We start from the raw sequence: 17,971 nt of genomic DNA, 5'->3' as shown, positions 1-17,971 counted from the left end.
GGAGAACTTTCCTTCAAGGCGAATTTGCCTTTTATTGCCCAATTCTTTTGTATTTTTATTCCAAATAAAGAAGAAACACATTCTGTATTTGGAAAAGAAAAAAGAGCGAATAGAGAATGATAAAAATAGTTTTATGTGTGAACATCGCAGTTCACATCGCAGCATCAACAAGATTGACAAAATATTTTTGTCCGATCTCAAGATGACCAGATTTAATTTTCGATTGTTTAAATTATTCAACTGACAAATTAACCAAGTTATAGGAGGAACTTTCAGCTTCCTCTCATTGTTCACAGTAACTGTAGTACCACGTTTGCATAAACATACTCATTGGTATCCTCGTGCTGGAGTTGGGAGTTGGGGTGCAGAAGAGGCGGTGGTGTCCTGGACTAGGAGGTTGGAGGCCGTAGGGCGCGGCAGGAGTGGCAGCAGGCCTTGCTGTAGTACCAGTGGCTGCATAGGTTGACCTTCAGCGCCAGCAGGCAGTTGGTGGAGGGACGATCCTGGCAGCTCTCATCTGGGCCACAGGTCACAAAACACATGAATCTAAACCCACAACCAGGTTGAGATATCTTTGATGCCAAAACAGTATCTTTCTAAAAGCTCCATTTGAGAAATATGAACATGTTTTTATAGCGAAACCCTTTTTCATTCATCAAAAAAAGCCAAAGTTCTAACATTTTAAGGGAAATTTCAGTTCTTTTCACCTTTCCAGTTGTGTTTTTCAGTTGTGCGTCATGTGTGCTATAGTTGGGTAGAAATGCTTCATGTCTATTTTTTTAATTTTGTATTTTTATTGTTTACTGGTTGTTGCATGTTTGGTTGTCAGAATCGATATTCCAACAGCGGACTCAAGTTCTACTGAATTCCGACCGTTTCAGAGCAGTAGGTGTTTCAGTGGTACCCACACAATTTTGTTTTGTTTTGTTTACCATGGCACTGCAATTCCACTGTAATTATTTTTGTTTCCGAGAGTTAACAGCAAATTATTCTACTTTTCTTTGTGTTTTTCTTTCATTGTTAACAATTAATTTGTTGCTGGAATAATCAGTTTCTTTTTTATTTTTGTTAGATAAAAAATATGAAGCAGTGTATGTGTGTCAGTGCTTGTACAGCTATCTTTGTGAGGACCATGTAGAGTTTTAGACTTTCAGAGTGAGGACATTTTTGGAAAGTGAGAACATTTTCGCCGGTCCTCAATTTAGGACGGACCTTCAAAGGCCTGTTAGAGGGTTACGTCTTAGTCTTAAGGTTCTGCTTAGAATAAGGTTCATGTGAGGGTTTGGGTCAGGCATTAAGTTGTGATGGTTAAGGTTGGGGTAAGGGGCTCGGGCATGCATTATGTTATAGAGTGTCCTCACAAAGTACAATGTTGATTGTGTGTGTGTGTGTTTGTTCTTGTCTTCCTGCATTTGTGGGGTCCAACAAATTTGTGGGGACCGAAAGGCTTCTCGAGACTCTCCTGATGCCCCTGGTGGTTTCATGAAAAACTGTTCTCCGTGTTTGTGTGTGGAAGCTTGTGGAAGCAGAGCAGCAGGTGTTACCTGGCGGCTCAGTGGGGCAGGGCTGCAGAGTGCAGGTCTGCTTGGCCACCGGTTTGGTGAGTGGGTCGCAGCCTCGGACCAGCTCCCTGCCCTGGTAACACTTGACGTCCCTCATCCTCACACCAACACCACACGTCTTAGTGCACTGAGGACAAACCAGAAACACAGGCGTTGAACAGTTCACTGCTGATGAACTGGAGGATGTCAGTCGTCAGAGGTGTCAGAGGTGAAGTGTGTGTGCTGTGCGGACCTCACCTCAGACCAAGGGGTGGTGTACCATTTAAAGCATGGCCTCTCAAAGCAGGTGTTTTCCTCTTCGGGCTTCTCGCTGCCTCCGCACGCCTCGTCGTCAAAAGTCTGGAACTTTCCTCCGCTGATGCCGACACACAGGACGAGCCTTCGCTTCACGCCGCGACCGCAGGTTGTGTTGCACTACGGACAAAACCAGAAAGTTATTCATATGCATATCTGACTCTGGTGATTCTCATTCTGCATTTGATTTTCATCTCAAGGCAGTTAAAACCAAGTCTGTTCTCGTGGTAAAATGGAAACTGTAACCTACAACTGTCCGATGACTTTCATCCCTCAAAATAGTTGTTTCTTCAAAAAAAGTTCAATTAATAGTAATATAAAAGAGACAAAATGAATCAAGCAGATCAATAAATTGACTCATTTCAACACTGTAATAAATAATAAATACGCTTCCATTTCCTGCAGGCGTACCGGCGCCAAGCAGTGGGGTGGAATAGAAATATATACTTTTTACAACCCAGACACCAAACTGAAAAGCAATTAAATAAGATCCTATGAACAGTATCTGTATTAAATATTCTAGTAATGCAGTATATTTAGTTTAGAAATGATTTTATGGATTTGGATATGGACTTTCGACCAGAACTGATAATGAATGTTACCATTTTATGTTTCAACAATTTGGCCATTCGGTCAGAGGAAATGATGTAATACAACGAGCAACCGTCACACAAATGTATGTAGGATAATAACGAGTTAACCAAACGAGAAAGTCTACTAAGTCCACGTAAACACAGGACTCTCACCCAGGAAACCGCTGTTTGTGTCGCATGTGAAACCAAAAGTAAATGCTGACTCTGCGCTGGCTACGTAACATTATTACGTAATAACGTTATTACGTAATAACATTACGTAAGAAACTCAGTTAAATTTACGTTGTTACTTTTGACACTACTTGTGACGTTGACATGTTACATCATTTCTTGTTACATTGACACGTTGCATTGTTTCTTGTAATGTTGTCACTTGTTAAGTTATTATTTGAAAATCATGATTGTTTTTCTAACTTAACCAAATAGTGTTTTTGCCTAAACCTAACCAATGGTTTCACAACGTTAGCATGCTAAGATGCTAAGATGATAGAGGAAGACTTTATACAACTGATAAATAATCAATGAGAGCTGATTTAAAAACTGTCTATTCTGGTTGAGATACAGTATGATGATAATAAGAATTGTACAGTAATATTGAAGAGACAAAAATAAGCAAGCGGATCAATAAATTGCATATTTCACCACAGTATCATGTCCTCACCCTCTCCCAGTCTTGGCTCAGCCAGTGTGGAGCACAGTCTCTCTCCCCACAGGGGTGGATGGCCAGCGGCTTGTCCTCCGCCGAGCACTGGTTCTCTGGAACCACGCGGCCCTCCGGAGCCTTGCAGTACACGTGACGCACCGTCTTCCCCTGGCCGCACAGCCCCGAGCACTGCAACAACGGAAGAGTCAGAAGTCAAAACTGGATGATTCACAATCGGCAAAGAGCGCACTCCCGTTCTCCTCGTTGACTTCTCCAGCCAAGCGTCGTCACGAAAAGCTCAGAGTCACAACGCTGAAGTCAGATCAGGTCGCCCTCAAATCATACAAATAACGCGTCAGAGGAAAGGAATGATGAAACCATGTCACATTCATTTAGAATAACATCACAGGAGGTCCAATCATCCCACTGACGTCATAGAACATGAGGTTTTTAGGATGCTTATCCTAAAAACCTCATGTTCTATGATTTATACAAAGCGGTACGACCCTGTTTTGACTTATTTTTAGGCAAGAAAAGAGAACTACTTGAGCAAACAGCTGGATCACCTGGTGCAGTATTTATTAATGTTCAATAAAACACATCTAAGATAAGATGAATCCTTTATTGGTCCCACAGAGATGTAAAACGTGGACAGATACAACTAGAAGTGAGTAAAACAAATCTGTTTTTTCTTCTCTTTATCATAACTTGGGATTGTCAAAGTAAAATCGAACTGATGCAGGTGGAAAACGTGAGGCGCACTGCACTGCTTTTTCTGTTGCCTGAACAGAGAGATACATTTTTTAACAGTATGCTGCGTCTATTTGTGCTAACATTAGCTTAGCACAAACCTAATAGTGCAGTTTAAATGAATGAAAACAAAACGACAATCTCAAGTATCGCACTAAATTGTCTCCTGCTGTTTGCTGTTAAGATCACAGTTACTACGGTTTGGTAAAGTCATACAGCGCCGGAGATCCAGACAAATGACAAATTGACAAATGTTTTTTCACATGTTAAAAAATGAGCATAATATTACAAACACTGATTGATTGCAGGGCTGTTATATGGACACAGATATAAAGTACGTTAAAAATGCAAACGTACAATGATCTCACAGTTGGTAACTTTCTAAATAACTATAAATATTTCTGACTTAACTGTAGCTGTTGCAAAGGAATACTATTTTACTTTGTGCAAATGTAAATTCCCAATCCATCCATGTTTGTGCCTGGTCGGACTCCACAGTTGTAAATAAGACCTGTGGGTTTCCAGACTCTGCCTTTGAATGGAACATCAGGAACTACATTTGTCTGTGCAAAACAATAAAAACCGTAAATTCACACTGTGGCTCTGAAGTGAAAACAGCTGGGACGGGCGAGGTGTTTTCAGTTTTTTTGGAACAAATCTATCAAACTCCAAGGAGGAAAAAATACAAGGAAAGAAAACCAGACAGGTTATAAAACAAAAATCCTTAAAATTAAGTTACTGTAATATCTCAAGGGAGAAGATGGAATTTGTGTGGATTTACAGTAACTGACAGTAACTCTGGACGTCGTCTTAAGTGCAGAATAAAGACACTCACTGGCCCCCACTCGGACACGGTCCAGTGGCGCTCGCAGGGCGGGCCGGTGCAGTTTTTGCCATTTGGCGGTTTGGTCATCGGGTCACACGGTCGGGTCTCATCAGAGCAGCGGACGTCCCGGGTCACCTGGGCTTTGCGGCCGCATTTAGCAGGACACTGGATCGTGGAGGGACACACGGAGACATTTTAGATAAATACTCGTGTCATTAAAGCAGCAGCGTTCAGAAAAGCTTCATTTCAAGCTGCTCCAGTTGACTTTATTTGGAGCCATTTTTAACTATTTTGAAATGTTTTGATTGAAAGAGTCTGAAATCTGCAGAAACAAACAGATCTTGAGCGTCTGAAGCGATATCGTTTAACTTAAAAAAAATATATATATATAAATATTATTATCTGCCTGAACTATTGTGCTTACGCATTGCATCATTTTGTAATCTTTGCTTATAGCAACACCAGCTTTCTCATCCATGACCTGCCAAAAACAAACATTTTGAGCTTTTAAAATAAGTTGTATTCGGTGTTTTAGGTAAGAAAGTTTCCAATATGTGGTCGGTTTAATATATCGGCTATTTGAAATATTTAGCCAAATTTTTGGAGCTGTTGGGAACCGCTGGCTGTGTGGGAGCGGCCGATCGGAGTACAAAGAGAACATTTCGACGTTGTTTTTGTAATTACTCTCACTGCCTGAAAAGCAGACACAGGTCAGTGACGTCAGCCATTGGTTTGTGGACGTTTTGAAGACTCGAGTTCGGCGATTTCACTGTAGCCATCTTGGAATACGTTGTTTTTTTTGCAACCAATGAACGGAAGTTGCTATGATGTGTGTGTGTCAGAGTGAAACACAAAGAGACAGAGAGAGGAGGTTTGAGACGAGGACATGAAGTACCGATAGCAGAACCGCTAACGTCGGACCGCATCAATACTCCCAATTTGTACTCATTTAGAACCGGTTCCCGTTGCAGACGTTTCATACCTCTGTCCACTCGGCCACCTCCCACTGGGGACCGCAGGCGGGGCTCTTGCAGGGCCGCCTCTCCACGGGTCTCTCCAGGTCGGCCATGGAGCAGAGGTCGCTGTAGACCGAGCTGTCCAGGCCCGGCGAGAGCATCTTCCAGCAGCGGACTTGACGAAACTGGAACCCCTCCCCGCAGGTCCTGGAGCACTCGCTCCAGCTGCTCGCCTCCCATCTGAAACACCACATCAGTCCCATCTCAAGAGGTTCTGTTGAGCGGCGGCGCGAATAACATCCGGGCCTCATTAAAATGTCCCACTGTACCTGGGCTGACATTCCCTCCCGATGCAGAAGTCGTGGACCGGCTCCGGTCTGGTCAGAGCGTCACAGTACATGTCGTGCACCTCGATGCCGTCGTACCGGATACACGTGACGAAGGACTTTGACACTCCTGGGATTGTGAGCAAGAAACAATGAGCTGATGGCAAAAACGAGGCCAACGTATTTATAAAGCATCATGCAAACACAGGAAAACTGAAGCTCAGTGCGCTTTAACGAAAGGAAGACAGACGTGATCGATGTCGATGCGCCTTAAGTGTCACAGCCTTAAGTGTTACAGCAAACCTGATCTGCAGACTGTTAGCTCTGATGTTTGATCAGATGTTTGAAACTAGCTGCCCATGGCCCTTCAGTGTGTGTGTGTGTGTGTGTGTGTGTGTGTGTGTTTGCGTCTACCTATAGAGCAGGTCATGCTGCAGGGCTCCTGAGAGGACAGTTTCCAGCGGTACATGTCAGCGGCACTCAGCTTCAGGTTCTTCTGGTAGATCCTTTGATTCCCCCTGTCACCACACACACACACACACACACACACACACACACACACACACACACACACACGCAGCCACAAACATATGAGGAAAGGAAAAACTTTGCGTCATGCAAATTAGCCATATTTTTGGTTTGAATGCAAAGATACATTTTCATATTTTCAGAATTTTTAAACGATATTTAAGGATCCAAACATCTGATTCACAGCCTGCATCCCAGCACAGCAGACACACTTTGCTATTTCATCTCATCAAGCAGAAGTCATGTGCACATTCTTGTCATAACACCGGCCGCTCGCTCCTCCTCCACCAGACGTTTATTTGAAGATCACTTTGAGTTATTCCTCCATGGAGGACAGACTGACTCCTGCACATTATCTTCTCCCCAGAGGTGATACAGTCTGAGCACTCTTTCCTCCCTTTGCATCATTTCTTTCACTTCTCTAGCAAACAACTTGACTTATTTGTTTCTGAGTGAGGCTGTCCTCCTCCTCCTCCTCCTCCTGTCTCTGAGAGCAGAAGGCGTGTTGTCCTCTGTTTTATAGCTGCTGGCTGCAGGACTGGTGAAGCCGTGTTTAGACATGAAGCAGCGAAGCCAACATGAATAATAAATATGATGAATGGACAACCTGCCGGGTCTACCTGTCTGTCTGCCTTATAGTCTGTACCTGTCTGTCTGTCTGTATTCTAGTCTGTACATGTACATGTACCTGTCTGTCTGTCTGTCTGTCTCTCTGTCTGTCTGTCTGTCTGTCCTATAGTCTGTACCTGTATCTGGACCTCTGTTGCAGATCAACAAAAAACTTGAGATTTGATGTACTTAATGCTCTTTTTACCTGGTTCTGTTGGATTCTGTTGGATTACCTGGTTCTGTTGCGGCTGGAGGTCCTCCCACTGCTCTGCACCGTTTTGTTCTGGAAGGAACCGTCTCCGCTGTCGTTGCGCTTGCGACCGAGGGTAAACTCCAGCGTGTCGTTGGCGCCGAACGGCCCGTCCTGCTCCAGGTCCACCTCCGCCGGTCCCACCTCTGACGAGAACAAGCTGTCGCCCTCCGTCAGCAGCTGATTGGTCGAGATGTTGATGAGCAGCTCTTCGGGGCCGATGCGGCCGTCCAGCAGGACCCTCCAGATGAGGTTTGGGGAGTCTGGCCCCATATCCAGGGGCCCACCAGCAGGGGCCGGGATGACAGTGCTGCCTGTGTGGCTGCTGTTTCCTTCTGACGGAGCAAAGGGGGACAATTCAGCTATGCATGGAGAGAAAATCGATATCTCATTCAAGTACAATCTGTTCTTTTGATGATGTTGCACTCGAGAACGTGATTATTCAGCTCAGATTTGAGGACTTTCCTCTGCTCCCCGTTGGTCCCTGCTTCCTGTTTCTCTGTAGACGTCTGAACACACCATAGTATCAAGAAATCAAAAGGCAACACACATGCGTTGGTATTCCAAATGTTCACATACACAACATACTTTATTCAACTTTTATTGTCAAGATATTGTTGTCAAAACGTCGGCGCTATGTGGCCCTTAAACTACATTGTACACGCGTACCTGGAAGGATGCTAAATTCATTAATGGGACTTTGTGATTGATGAGCTTTAGAGATGAGAACTTTAAAATTACAATATTTGAAGGAAATTTCCCCCAAAACACAGTGAATGCAAAGTATCAGAGGAGAAGTGAAGCAGAAGAGGAAGACGAGGACGTAAAGTCCAGAGTGACGTCAGGCCCGTGCAGAAAGTGTACGGCGAGCCTTTCAACCGCTTCCTCCATCTCGTCTCACCGGCCCGGAGCGCCGGGTGTAATGCCCCCCCCCCCCCCACCCCCACCTCCCCCCCGATCGTCTGCTGAGCGAGCTGAGAGCCCGCAGGAGAAGGCCATTAACCGCTCATGTTTGTGATGCAGCCGTTTTTAAAAAAGGGGAAAAGAAAAAAATAACACGAAAACCAACGAAACTCTGAATTTTTCATCTGCCGCTGATCCGCTTTATGTGTCTGCAGCATGAATAATGCAGCGCTCCAAAGGGCCACCTCTCACACACACACACACACACACACACACACACACACACACACACACACACACACACATACACACACACACACACACACACACACATACACACACAGAAAGAGAGAGCGAGATGTAAAATTTGACCTATTTGTCTGATCTGCCAATGGGCCCCTGATTTATCCTCTGTTTCTTTTTCTTTCTCTTGGTTACACTTCATCCGATCGGGACGCATTAACGTTCAAACTGTCAAGGCTCCGAGATCGGATCTTACTCGCATCGGGATCCGATCAGCCGGACCACATGCCGAGCTGGCCCGCCTCACATAGAGGTCTGATCTCAGCAACGTATTGTCATATTAACAGTTTTTATTATTTCCTACGAAAAAGGTCGCTTCTCATTATTCGTGCGTTTTCCGACGAAAGTCCAGCAATGCGTGTCGATTTCTACCCGTTATTAAAAAATAGTAATCCCGTCTTCACAGGAAACAGCTAGTTAGGTTTAGGAAAAGATCCTAAAATACCTCTCCAGGTTTTTGAAAAGATCATAGTTTGGGTTAAATAACTAAGGAAGTTAAACGGGGAACGAACAGCCGTCTCCTGGCTGAAAGACCAGTTTTGGTTTGACCCATCCACCTCCCTTCCTGTCCGCCTTGTGTGGATTTCTTGTGGTCTTTATACTTCCTGGTTCATGATCAAGCGGATCACATTGAAAGTTATTCCGTGGGATATCTACAAATTACAGCGCATTCATGGTGTAGGCGGAGCTTAAACACGCTGTAGGAGAACAGCCTGATCTCAGTGAGGTGTGCACAGAATGTGGACAATGTATCAATTCATCTACAGAGGAGAGCAAAGGGAAGAGAGGAGGAAGGCCAGCGCTGAGTTACTGCCGATGAAAACACAACATTTGCTGATTGTGTTACAAACGGTCCTTACCTGTAAGTTTCGGGGCAGCCGCCGCGTCCTGGTCGCAGTCGATGGCCGCCGTCTCCTCGTACACCTCGTTGGTCTCTTGCCCCTTCTGCCCGTCGGCACCTCCCGGCTCCAGCTGGCTCTCGGGGGCCGCCCGGTCGTAAATGCTGCCGTTCGGGGCCAGCGGGCCCCCCGCCTCCACCGAAACCTCTCCGGCTGAGGTGTCAGATCCGGTGTAGACGGGAGGGGGCGGGACGGGCGGCAGGGAGTCACGGAGGACGGTGTATTCGTACGTGATGTACGGCGTGCGGCCGTTCTGGTTCCACACCTGAGTGACGACAAAATAGCACTTAAATTGCTTCTATACTTTTATAAAGGAACTGCCATCTTCTGAACTCTTTATTGCTTCCCCACATTGTCAACGGCAGCACATTACAGCTACACTCTTTCACAATAAAAGCCCTAGATATATATACACTTCATCACTGCGTACCGGAATGCATTTCCCCAGTTAGCAGAAATGGCAGATAGTAAAACAACCGGAGTAAAGGCGGAGGAAGGTTAGGTGTACCAGAATATTGATGGCCTGGTCGATGGGGCCTTTGGCCACAATGTACTCGATCCCGGTCTCGTACACGTCCATGGGCCGGCGGTACTTGAAGACGGCGCCGGCTGCGTGGAAGTTCTGAGGACTGTCCACTTTGTAGGCCCCGTTAAAGAAGAAGTTGCCCGCTTGGTCAGTAACAGCTGGGGGACAAGATAAAAGAATAAGCATCCAGCACTTTCTCCATCAGGTTCAAATTATTACCAAAGAGCGTTAACTGCTGCACATTTGTTTTTCGTGAACGTGTAAAATCAAGGGATGTAAATAGTGTGTGAGGAACAGGAGAAGAGGAAGAACCCACCTAGAACATCGGCCGACTTCTTCCTCTCAATGATCTGGATGTCCCATGATCCTTCAGGGATTTGGGTGATAAAAGAGTAACCTTGATGACAAGAAATAGAAAGTGGTCAGCGTCACCTCATGCTTCTTTAATATATATATAATATATATATATATATATATATATATATATATATATATATATATATAATATATATATATATATGAGAACCCAGAGGCTCACCCAGAGTCGTGGCGCCGCGGCGGAAGTTCCCGGTGACTCTGCTGCAGCTGCTGCCGTCCCCCTGACAGACTCCACACTTATCCAAGGTGTTGGAGGAAAACAGCACTCCGTCACACCCGATAGGCTGAGCAGCATAGCGAGAGGTGGAGGTGGAGAAGATAAAATGAAATTAGAAATAAAAATCTCCTATAAATCCTGAATAAATTAAATTATCAGAGATAAGAAGGTAATGATTAACGTTCTCAGCTTTCCCTTTAATGAGTTCCTAGCGTCACGTCAGAGGTATCTGCATTATTTGCAGCTTCAGAAATTTGAATTTGACAAAAATTGATAAAATGTTTCTAACACAGGGCAGAATATTAAACGATGGGTCCATCAGACAGACATCGCATAGGGGGATGAAGCTAAGTGATGTGATGCCAACAGAAGACAAACAAACACATTCCAAACAACACTTTCCAATATCAGAACAGCTAAAAAGAAAGAATCATGACTAATCTATCGTGTGGTGGAGCGGGACAGAGTCAAATAACTCATTTTAAGGGCATAATATTTATGAAAAGTCACAAAGAAGCAGCTTTTTCTTTTTGAATCTCAACGCCCTGGGGTAACTAGTTGTGGTCATTTCTTGGTTGGACTTTTGGAATCACCGTGTAACTCTGACTCTGAGACTTTTCAGTGGTGCCGAAGACTAAAGCGGAGTGAAACCGTTTGAGGGTACAAAGTAGAAGTAGAAGAAGAAGCTGGACTCACCTCACACTTACCGTCCACGCAGACGCCGCGGTAGCTGCTGTATTTGCAGGACGTGCCGTCTCGCGCCGTCACCATCAGCTGCCTCTGGCCGTCGGTCGTGGTGCAGTGGAGGTCGCAGGGGTTGCTGGAGATGTGAACGTAGTCGTCTGGAGAGGAACACAGGTCATCTTACAACCAGTAACACCGGAACCATTTCTACTCGTACCTACATCCTGCACTGCTAAGTCTTTAAAACTATGTAATTAATAAAGAAATGCGTGCAGTGTAATACTTGATGGTACCGCCATATGGTTTAAGGGAAAACTCCAAATATCCAGTTACATTGAACGCACTGAAGACGTCTCGTGCCGCACCGACTTCATCCTATCATCAAGAAGAGCTCCAATGGGAAGAAATCACACCTTTTCTGTTTGTGTATATGTACCTGTGTTTGTACTTTGTTCAGGATTCGATCGGTGGAGTAAGAGACAGTCTAACTGCTCACTGCTTGTGGATTGAAGCAGGCGAATCCTCAGCTGAGATTATGTGGTCTCTATTCACAACGCTTTTTTACTTTATTAAATACGCTTTATTATAACTTTTGATCCAAGACGTCCTTTGTTCCTCCGGGAGTTCTTCATCGAAACACAAACAAAATCCACATCATCATTACCCAGGAAGTGTAAGGATGGCAAACAGTCACTCAAACAGTAGACCTCTGTTCATGCCCCGTGTGAAAAGAGAAGTAAATGTTGATTTATTTGTCAAATACCGCAGTCTTTTTCTAAACCTAAGTATTTCACCATCTTTTATTAAACCTAACTAAGTAGTTTAGTTGCCTAAACCTAACTTATGTTGATTCCTGTGTTGACAGAACTTTATTTTGAAAAGACCGCATGCATGTAACGAGCAGGAAATTGCTGGACTAAAATGAGGCTTAACTTTTCCTGCGCTATCATACAAACCGTTGTATCGGGCTACGTTGACGGAGAACTCGAACAATGGATTCCTGGGTGAAAGTCCTGTGTCTGTTAGACCCGTCCACCACACCTCCCCTCCACCCTTAGAGGACTCTGTGACTCGTTACACTCGTTGCTATAACTAGTAACTTCTCTGTGGGTTCGGCAGAGTCCTTTCATTTATTGATCATACAAAATATATATTGATTAGTGGAGCTTGATAAGTGTGTCAAACTTCTACGTCTCACTTCTCACATTCCCCACAAACTTGAAAGGAAAGTTGGAGTCGTTTGATCCCCCGTCACTCATCCGACCTTTTGTTTTAACAATGACTCACTAACAAGGTATTTATTAGAAACAGGTTACACTGTGTTTACAGGCAGTTACAGTTTTAACGTAGTGATTTAAAGGGTGCTACTGTTTTGGATGCAGGGCATGTCGAAGCTCAGCAGCTCAGACAGCAGAGACTTCTGTCACCTCCGGTCTGTTTAACGGGGTTCAGAGAGCCGTCGAGGCGTTTTATGAGTGTTAATACCGGGATACAGAGGTTTCCACTGGTAGTTCCTCCCATTGAAGAGCTGGGAGTTGAAGGACCAGCACTGCTCCTCTCTGAAGCTCCTCCCAGTGGCAGGACATTCCTGCAGGGAAGAGACAGCACAGGCCATTAAAAACAGCTCTGCTTCACACTTGTTAAGACTCCGTTTTACAGTATGTTATACAAATAAATTCTTTTTTAAGCGTTTATTTGTGCAGGGGATGGTTCCCTGAGAATGCACGATCGTTCGGAGCCCCGCCCCGGCTTTGCTTTCAAACAGCTACATACAGTCACGCCTCGGAGGCCGCCGGGCCACAACCACAGTCCTCTACTGTCAGAAGGACTGTGTTTGTTTTAATAAAGATGTGAAATGAAGTGATGAGAAGAATGAACCGCAAGTCCGTGACTCACTTCAGCGTTGCAGAGATGATATTTCTTAGCCGTTCCTGTACAGGTCATGTTGTCTTTCCCAGCTGCAACTTTCTTTCTTTGGACAGAAAACAAGCATTTGGAGAAATAACAGCATATTTATAATAAAAAATAAAATAAAAAATGTGGTCAGCTGAACTTAAAGTATACCAATTCTACATCATTTTGTAAAACATTGGGCTGTCAAGTTCAGACAGAAAAAAAAATCGTTTTGGTTTGCAATAAATAGTCACACAGACACACAGACAGACACACGCACGCACGCACGCACGCACACACACACACACACACACACACACACACACACAGTGAGCGTGCTTGTGGATGTGTTTCCATGCATTCCTATTACTGCCACTGTAACGTTTAAGTGTGTAAACGAGCACACGTGTGTATCTGTGTGCATATACACATTTAAGTTTACAGTACATTGTGAGGACTCACCTCCATCTGAGGACAACATGCTGGTCCCCACATTGTTTGACTTTAATCACAAGTTTTAAGACTTGGTTAATAGAACATTTGGAGAAAAATGTTTATTTTGCTCTCTTATTAGAGTAAGATGAGAATATCGATGATAATCTTATTTCTCAAAATGTCAAGGTTATGGTAAAGAGACTAGTAAATAAAACTATTTGGACTGAACGGTGTTTCACTTATTACATTGTGGATACAGTATGTGAAACACGCTGCAGGTCCTTGCAGTAAACAGCTGGATGCTTTTTTAAAAGTTGCAATAAAAAGGAAACTTGATAGAGAGAACAAATAATGTAAAGAATTACAAATGTGTGTGTGCAGACTGACTGACCTCTGTTTGAGGCAGTGTCTCTCCTGTGACATCACTCCCCCTCCACAGGCCCGAGTGCAGGCCGTCCACTTGGCCCACTCCCCCCACCAGTACGTGGTCACTTCCAGCTCCTCCTCCAGACTGTTGGACGCCACGCCGTCCTCCTGGAAACACACACACACACACACACACACACACACACACACACACACACACACACACAAACACACATAGGTTATTGGTTATAGTCGTAGCATAACTCATTATTTTCAGTATTGAGACCTATGGAGAGGCAGCTGTTTTATAGGAACATTTGAATCTGCCATAATTTTACAACAAACCAAAATGTTTCAGCTCACATAGTGAATTAAATCATTTTACTCACACCTGTGCACTTTCAGTTTTGTGACGCGGACAGCTAAAGATGTACTGCACACTGAAAGGTGTTTTTTTGAGCTGTAAACTAAATGATATACCAAATTTACAAAAAAATCTGGATCCATTCAAAGAGGGCTGCACGGCCCATTGCCACAACCCAACCGTGAGCTCTTAGGCTGGGTTTTGCACAACTTAACCTTTCTGACACGAGGCCTGTATGTCTCACAGATGATTGTATATGATTTGTTGCAGTTGGGAAATCTTTGGTCCAGAATCTCAAACCTGCCACAGTAATAAATCTCACATGTGGCTGGTTCCTTTTTGTTTTCACCTTTATCTTTTTCGAGGGAACTTTTTCATCTGGGCCATGCTGCTACTGCCAAAATGGACCAATGAGTTCCTAAACCCAATCACATTCATATTTCATATTTCATTAGTCACATAATGTGAACTCAACCTTTCGGTCCCATTACATCTTTTTTTTGTTTTTCGGCTACTTATTTGTTGTATCTTTATATCTTGTGCTTGTGTTTTTTTTGACTGATGCCTCTTGTTGTTGCACTATCCCCTTTACTGCTGTAATACTGCACATTTCCTCGCTGTGGTACTAATAAAGTATTATTTTATCTGAAAATGGCAATCTGCCTAACGATAGTAGTAATAGTATTAATGCAGGTAATAGTTGTAGTAAAAGCGGAACTGGCATTTAACTAAACACATTTAATCAAGAATTGTACCTAACTAGATACTAGTTACAGGTATTTTTACTCTGTTGTATTTCTACTTTTATTTACGTAAAACATTGGAGTAAAAGTATAATTTGTACTGTAGCCGTTGTGGTAGTATTTGAAACAGCAGTCTAGTATTTGTTGTAGTATACGTTGTGGCGGGACAGTAGCAGCAGTTGCAGTACTTTTAAGTAGTACTCAGTTGTACACAAACGATCGGACGGTCAGAACAGAGAGCGTCAGAACCAAATAGAGTCACAATAAATGAGCGTCACGGTGTTTTGTTCTGAGGCTCCAACGTGTGAAGACGGTCAGCACTTCACACATTCCTGATGTGCAGGAGCAGCATTATTTCAGGCCGATGGCCGCGTCCCTTCATTCAGACAGATTCATCAGAGTGACCGCTGGAATGTGCACTGAGCTCCTTGTAAAGGTGTGAGACAGAGCAGCTGTGAAGAGAGGACGAGAGACACTGGAAATACCAGACAGAGAGCGTAAGAGAGAGAGAGAGAGACGGATGGATGCAGAGAAAGAGAGACAGGAAAGAAGCTATGGTAGAAAGAGAGAAACTGGTCTGTTGGATCAGTTTGACAGCAACTCATCAGAATCCTCAGATTACTTTTTAAAGTTGGGATTCACACTTTGCATGTTGTTTTAGACTTTAAATTTTTGGTTTCATTTTGCTTTTTTTTCCAGATCTATTCTACAAACATTTGCTTATTTTAGTCCTGAAACTGTCTTTGACTTTGTGTTTAAAACCATTTAACAGGAGGATATTAGCATGTCTGTTAATGTTAGTGTGGGTATCTTTGGTGTAAACGAGGGCAGGACTTCATGAGAATGCAGTTTCAGGTGAAAGTAAATATGAAAGCAGCCTAAGGATACGGTACCCCCGTAAACAACGTATGAAGTAACATTACTGCACCTGAAAGAGATACCGGTACAATGGAGACAACATGCTCCTGGTTAAATAACAGTCTACTTGAAAAGATTCCTGCTTGGAAAACAGGATTAATACTCACATAATTACAAACTGGCAGAGGTGGAAGAAATACGCAGATCTCAAGTAGTAATACCACAAGGTAGACATACTTTGTAAGTAATAAAAGTACTGCATTCAAATTTTTACTTAAGTAGAATTATTACAATCAAAATATGCTTGAAAGAAAGTATTTATGATGCTCAATGGCCAATTTCAGAATAATATTGAAATAAATGTATTGATGCATGAACGTGTTCATTACTTTTATGTTGCTGCTGGTAAATGTAGAGTTCATTTTTTATTATTTTATATACTTTATTGTCTGTGCAGGTTGTAAATCATGTTTTATCTAAATCTATAATAATACATCATTTATTTGTTGATTCTATTTCGTATTATTAATCTGCAAAGTAATTTGAGTTATCAAATGAATGTAGTGAAATAAACGTCAATTAAAATCCAGGATGCAGTTTTGTTGTGTGGGAACGTAGATTTCAGTCTTCTAGTCACAATCACAAAAGGTAGTGGAGGATAAAAACATCAGTTTTCTATTAGCAGAGTGTTTTTCCTGTGTTGTGTACCTGCAGCCCTCTGGTGGACGGGTTCCCCACAGACACTGCCAGCATCAGGAAGCCCAGCAGGACCATGCCCGTCCCTCCGCACTGTTCCCACGACCACACCCTCATCCTGGTCAATCAGAGACAGACAGAGAGAGAGACAGAGAGACAGGTTGAATATGTGGACTAAAAAAAGTCATACAGTGTCTAGCGATAGAAGAGACCTTTCTGGTACTAAAAGTTCCCAGGTCAACGCTTATCCTCATACAACGGTTTGTATGATATCCAATGAAAAGTTGTTTTTCATTTTTTGTTGCGTTCTCCTGTGAATGCTCAGCAACACAAGCAAACAGCGTGTCTGATCAAGCCCCTGCAGTGCAGAACTTGTTGTTTAGGCAACTCAAATACCTGATCAGGTTTAGGAAAGATCGTGGTTTAGGTAAAATAACTACATTTGTTACCTACGTAGCTTGTGTAGTTAAGTAGGTAAGTAAATTAAAACAAACTTTTGGTGAAGCATGGCACATAAAAGTCTTGTGTTTGTTCAACCCATCCATCCTTCCTACTCGTTTGCCATAAACTGTAGATAAGAAGTGGACTTAGTCATAGTGACATCACCCATTGCTTTGTGGACTGACGTTTTGATGCCTTGATTTCGGCAATTTCGCCATCTTGGAATACAATTGCAATGTTGTTGTTTTTCCGCAACCGATGGACGAAGGTTACCATATTTGGAGTACGAAGGAGTGAGGTAGAAATGCTGTATACGGCTCTGGTAGCCGCAGAGACCTGTCAATCATTGTGTAGCCCCGCCCCTAAAGCATCCCCTGCTTTATGGTCTGTCATTTTCTCATAGACTTCTATAGAACCAGAGGAGTCACCCCCTGGTGGACACTACAGAGAATGCAGCTTTAACACATGAAGCTTTGGTTTCATTTTTCAGACCTGAAAGGTTGCGGCCTTGTACATTTTTACATTTTGGGAAAATCCACATTTCTAAATGGTAGTAAAATCAGGACCCTTGGTTTTAAAACCACACTTTAATGTCACACTTTATGGTTTTTGTCCAGCTCTGCGTTGTGTTTTAAATGAAAAACAATCATCTGCTTGGAATCAGAAACCTCTCAACACTCAGACCAACGTCATACATGGTTGGTTTTCACCAAACACAGAGCAGCCAACGTTATGAATTTGGTCCAGAAACCAGTTTGTGCTTCTGATGGAAGCACCCAGTGATGAGTCTTTAACAAAGGCTGAAGGGTATGAAGGGAAATATCACGACCACTAATGAGTCCTCGTGGCAGTAATGACCCACGTCCAGGCTCTCATGTGAGATGTGGGTGAAAGCATATTGCCGAGACGTGTGGGTGTTTTTACATGT

At 43.4% G+C, this 17,971-nt stretch overlaps 1 protein-coding gene across 1 annotated transcript; it reads right to left on the bottom strand.

Annotated features, from left to right (window-relative positions):
- Positions 1 to 389: 389 nt before the first annotated feature.
- On the bottom strand, positions 390 to 16,719 carry adamtsl2 (ADAMTS-like 2). Its single transcript, XM_068703854.1, has 18 exons — positions 16,615 to 16,719; positions 13,967 to 14,109; positions 13,144 to 13,219; positions 12,733 to 12,835; positions 11,260 to 11,405; positions 10,507 to 10,630; positions 10,285 to 10,365; positions 9,951 to 10,126; positions 9,404 to 9,707; positions 7,321 to 7,672; positions 6,365 to 6,468; positions 5,954 to 6,080; positions 5,651 to 5,864; positions 4,678 to 4,833; positions 3,111 to 3,281; positions 1,800 to 1,976; positions 1,545 to 1,689; positions 390 to 517 (listed from the first exon to the last, which is right to left on the bottom strand). Exons 1-18 carry the CDS (start codon positions 16,717 to 16,719, stop codon positions 390 to 392), a joined length of 2,832 nt encoding a protein of 943 aa, XP_068559955.1.
- Between the last annotated feature and the right edge of the window lie 1,252 nt (positions 16,720 to 17,971).

This window comes from Cebidichthys violaceus, unplaced genomic scaffold (assembly GCF_023349555.1).
Source record: "Cebidichthys violaceus isolate CVI_PGR_0920_01 unplaced genomic scaffold, fCebVio1.0.p SCAF_9, whole genome shotgun sequence".
NCBI lineage: Eukaryota > Metazoa > Chordata > Actinopteri > Perciformes > Stichaeidae > Cebidichthys > Cebidichthys violaceus.
The sequence above is the reverse complement of the archived record's forward strand: the minus strand, read 5'-3'. Positions and strand labels throughout refer to the sequence as shown.